The sequence below is a fragment of the Drosophila takahashii genome, chromosome 2L, assembly GCF_030179915.1.
Source record: "Drosophila takahashii strain IR98-3 E-12201 chromosome 2L, DtakHiC1v2, whole genome shotgun sequence".
Lineage (NCBI taxonomy): Eukaryota > Metazoa > Arthropoda > Insecta > Diptera > Drosophilidae > Drosophila > Drosophila takahashii.
In genome coordinates, this window is record NC_091678.1 from 32,010,383 (window position 1) to 32,014,079 (window position 3,697).

General features: G+C 35.4%; 1 protein-coding gene across 2 annotated transcripts; it reads right to left on the reverse strand.

Annotated features, from left to right (window-relative positions):
• Positions 1-580: 580 nt before the first annotated feature.
• On the reverse strand, positions 581-3,403 carry LOC138914959 (E3 SUMO-protein ligase ZBED1-like). 2 transcript variants are annotated; one of them, XM_070219681.1, is made up of 5 exons: positions 3,244-3,403; positions 3,002-3,071; positions 2,789-2,928; positions 2,200-2,400; positions 581-1,942 (listed from the first exon to the last, which is right to left on the reverse strand). In XM_070219681.1, the coding sequence occupies exons 1-5, from the start codon at positions 3,391-3,393 to the stop codon at positions 722-724; spliced, it is 1,782 nt and encodes a 593-aa protein (XP_070075782.1). In that variant the 5' UTR covers positions 3,394-3,403; the 3' UTR covers positions 581-721. The 2 variants fall into 2 exon arrangements, with proteins under 2 accessions (XP_070075782.1, XP_070075783.1); XM_070219682.1 differs by lacking the exon at positions 2,200-2,400 and having other exon boundaries at positions 582-1,942.
• Positions 3,404-3,697: the final 294 nt, after the last annotated feature.

Below are 3,697 nucleotides of genomic sequence, written 5' to 3' on the forward strand. Positions count from 1 at the left end.
CCGGCCTAAGAACTTCGTTACAAGTGGCGCCCGAACAGAAACCTGCAGGGAAATTCTGAAAAAATAACTAACATCTTGTGGAGCACGGAAAACTCAAAAGAAAAAGAAAACTTCCAAGTTCGTGTCCTAAGTCACCGCATCAGTTTCAGTCCGTTACGTAATCGGAAGCCCACGTGCTTACGCCGCGAAACAAAAAGTATAACGCGAATCGAGTGAACACAGCCGACAGCCACAAGCGGAACCTTTGGTCGAAGGCAGACTAGGGTTGTCGAATTTTTAAAAAATATCGTATCGATGATATTTGGTTTTTAAAAAAATATCATTAATGATATTTCCAAATATCAATTTAAAATATCGATATATCGATGATATATTCTATTTTTTCAAAATATGAAAATTTTAATGGAAGGGGGCATCACAGGCTGCTCATTTAAAATTCAGAGAGCACGGTACCCTTAAAATGTTGCTTTAACACATATGATATGAAGAAATTCAAGAAATAAAACAATGTTATCAAATCATATTCACATTTTTTATTAAGTAGAAGGCCGTTTTCCTGGCCAGATTCGTAATTCTTTCATATAAGTATTTTCAAACAAATAGTATATAGAAATTCAAGTAAAATATACATTCAATATCTTCATTTTTGGACACAGCCGTTGATTTAAATCTAATTATACATCACCATTTTTTAAAGTAGGCGTATTAATTTTATGAAATGCTAAGAAAAGAAATCTATTCTTAAGGACTTTAAAAAGACTCGCTCGGTTATATGCTGGTCCGTCATACGACTGCGGGCGTCGCAAACCACACATTTAATGGCAGAGGCCAGTCTTTCGGATGCAACAGAACTTCCAGGAGTAATAAGGCAAGCTAACGCTACCGCTGCCAGATTTGGCATAGTTTGTTTTTGATCATTCCAGAATTCCAATGGATCTGTTTGCCAACTAGCATTCGGTATGCTAAAAAAAAGTTTCATCTCTTTTTCTTCGGCTTTGTCCGGTTCGGAACTATGAAGTTGTATGGTTTTGTTATGCAGATTCAAAAAACTGTCATTTTCGCTGGATGCTATTGAGTCATGCATTGCGAGTTCCATTTCATCATCAAAAAAAGGCATATCTTCTTCGTGGGTACTCCCCTTCATTTCCTTTAAGATTGTTTGACTTACTTCCCTTACAAGTATTGGCGAATCAAAGTACATTTTCTTGAACCTTGGGTCTAGCATGGTAGCTTTAATCAAAATCTTGTTCGTTAGCAAATCTTTTAGACGTTCTTCGGAAATTTCTAGAACTGTTTCCTTGGTTCGCATACCCTCCTCCGAATGTATTTTCGCATCTTTCACTTTTTTCAACATCATGCAGATCATGGGAATTACTAAGCTTACAGTCACGTATGCATCACCGCTCACTTTTTCCGTGGCATCTTTAAAAGGTAAGAGAACGTTGCAAAAATCACGGCAAACGTTTAACTCTGTTAGTGTAAGCATTTGCGGTGATTTTATTGAGCTTCGCCTGCTCAGAAGGACGAACGCTACGTTTTCGGCGAGGATAACAAACGAGTTAAGCATATCGAGGCTTGAGTTCCAGCGAGTGTCCACACTTTGGATTAGGGTTTTGATGCGACCTTCTGGCACTCCTTCGTCCATTTGGCATTTCCTCAGTGCGTCCATAGAAGCTGAGCTGTGCTTAAAATGCATAACAATCCGTTTGACTTTATCTAAGACCGTGGAAAATGATTGAATATTCTTTACAGAATCGTTAACTGCCAAATTAATCGTGTGCGCAAAACACGGAACGTGATTATCAGCACCCAGAAACAATCTCGATGCAGCTATCATGTTTTTTGCGTTGTCCGTAGTTAATGTCCTTCTTTTATATGTTTCAATTCCGAATTCATCGCAAGCACCTTCCAGAAGTGTCGAAATATATTCGCTGGTGTGAGACTAAATAGAGAAAAATTATTACAAAATATTAGAAAATCAAGCAAAACTGAAATAGTCTAAAACACACAGACTTTGTACACAATATCATATTAAAAACGCACAAAAACAACATTTATTGTTATTGTTAAGAAGGATCTTGTAAAGTTCGTGATGGTTACGCCAAGCTAAGTTAATGGTTATTCTAAACATTGAACACAATATCATATTAAAAACGCACAAAAACAAACACAATGCTAAAGTTTTTATTTTAAACAAACCTGGCTCATCCTAGCAGCCTGTAGACATACAGATTGAAGCTGATTTTCTTTTAAAAAATGTACCGTTATTGTTAAGAAGGATCTTGTAGAGTTCGTGATGGTTACGCCATCACAGGTAAAGGAAAAGTGATTCACATCTTTAAAATACCCTTTCAGCTTCTCCATACAATGTGTGTACTTTTCGGAGATCAAATTTGTAACCTACAAACAAATCTCATAATTTAAAAACTGCTTTCTAAATAAAGCTCATTATGAAAGTTAATTTTGGGAGGTGTTAATCCTATTGCAGCACAAACTATTTAAGTAAAGTTTAACTAAGGCAGGTGTAAGAACCCCATTCATTTTCACTTTAAATTTCAAAAATTTTCCAAAACAGTTTGTGTAGAAATAGACTGACAGATGGGCATGTCTTTATGCATTAATTAAATAGCTAATATTAACACAGATATATGTACATAGTTTATACCATACCCACTGTCAACAACCAGCAAAATGATTATTTAAAATATATGTACCATATATATAAATAAGTTTGCACGGTTACGCAGAAAAAGAATATAGTTTATATTATGTTTTTCCAAACACTAACCTTCGATCGACTTGGTAATTTGTAGTTGGGAACGCATGTTTTAACAAAACCTTTCAGTCCCTCCTTTTCCACACATCTTACGGGCATATTGTCTTTACAAATCATTTTGATTAAGGAGTCTGTGATGTTTTTGTCTTTTGCTGGAAAATTTTTAAAATAAATAATAAATTAGAAATGGATACTTTAATACAGTAAATTTTTAAAGATATTTACCTTTTCGATTTTCTCCTAAGAACAAATGTTGAATACTGGCTTGACTTTCACGTTCTCCTTTGGTGGTGCTCTAAAATATACATTTATAATTTATAAAATTTGTATATACTTAATAAAAAAAAATGTTGCACTTTCGACACACGTGCATGTACCACATACGTACATACATATGTGATTTGACAACAGTTAAACTGTGTGTGTGTCGCCTTTTACACACATTCCGGCTTATTGCATTTACGTACCTTTGAACATTTGAGAAAAGCATCATGGTGTTTATTTTTTAAGTGCGACGTTAGGTTAGATGTGTTTCCGCTAGTTTTAATTATTTTACAGCACAATGTGCACTTTGCTGTGTTTGTTGAAAACTCTGTGAAAAACTTTTTTGCGCTCATTTCTTGCGTTTTTTTTGGCGTCGGCTAAGGCTTTAAAGTGACCAACCATTAGAAAGGACAAAAATATCATTTACAAATAATATCGATATTCGATATTTCGGCCCAAAAAAATATCGCTATGATAATATTTTTTTTTAAAAAATATCATCGATATATCGATATTTTGATATATTTTCGACATCCCTAAGGCAGACCAAATCAACCATCCGACGACATCAACAAGCAAACCAGCGCCATGGACCCAGATCGAGAACCTAATCCCGGTGAGTCTGTTCCAAGTAGACTAAGCAACCCTGGGGTGGGC

Bases quoted from the DNA above. Each gene is read 5' to 3' on its own strand.
- LOC138914959 (XM_070219681.1), bottom strand. From the start codon at position 3,393: ATGAGCGCAAAAAAGTTTTTCACAGAGTTTTCAACAAACACAGCAAAG. The intron at 2,401-2,788 runs GTTAGTGTTTGG...ATTTGTTTGTAG, and splicing joins AATTACCAAGTCGATCGAAG to GTTACAAATTTGATCTCCGA. The intron at 1,943-2,199 runs GTTTGTTTAAAA...TTCTCTATTTAG, and splicing joins AGGCTGCTAGGATGAGCCAG to TCTCACACCAGCGAATATAT.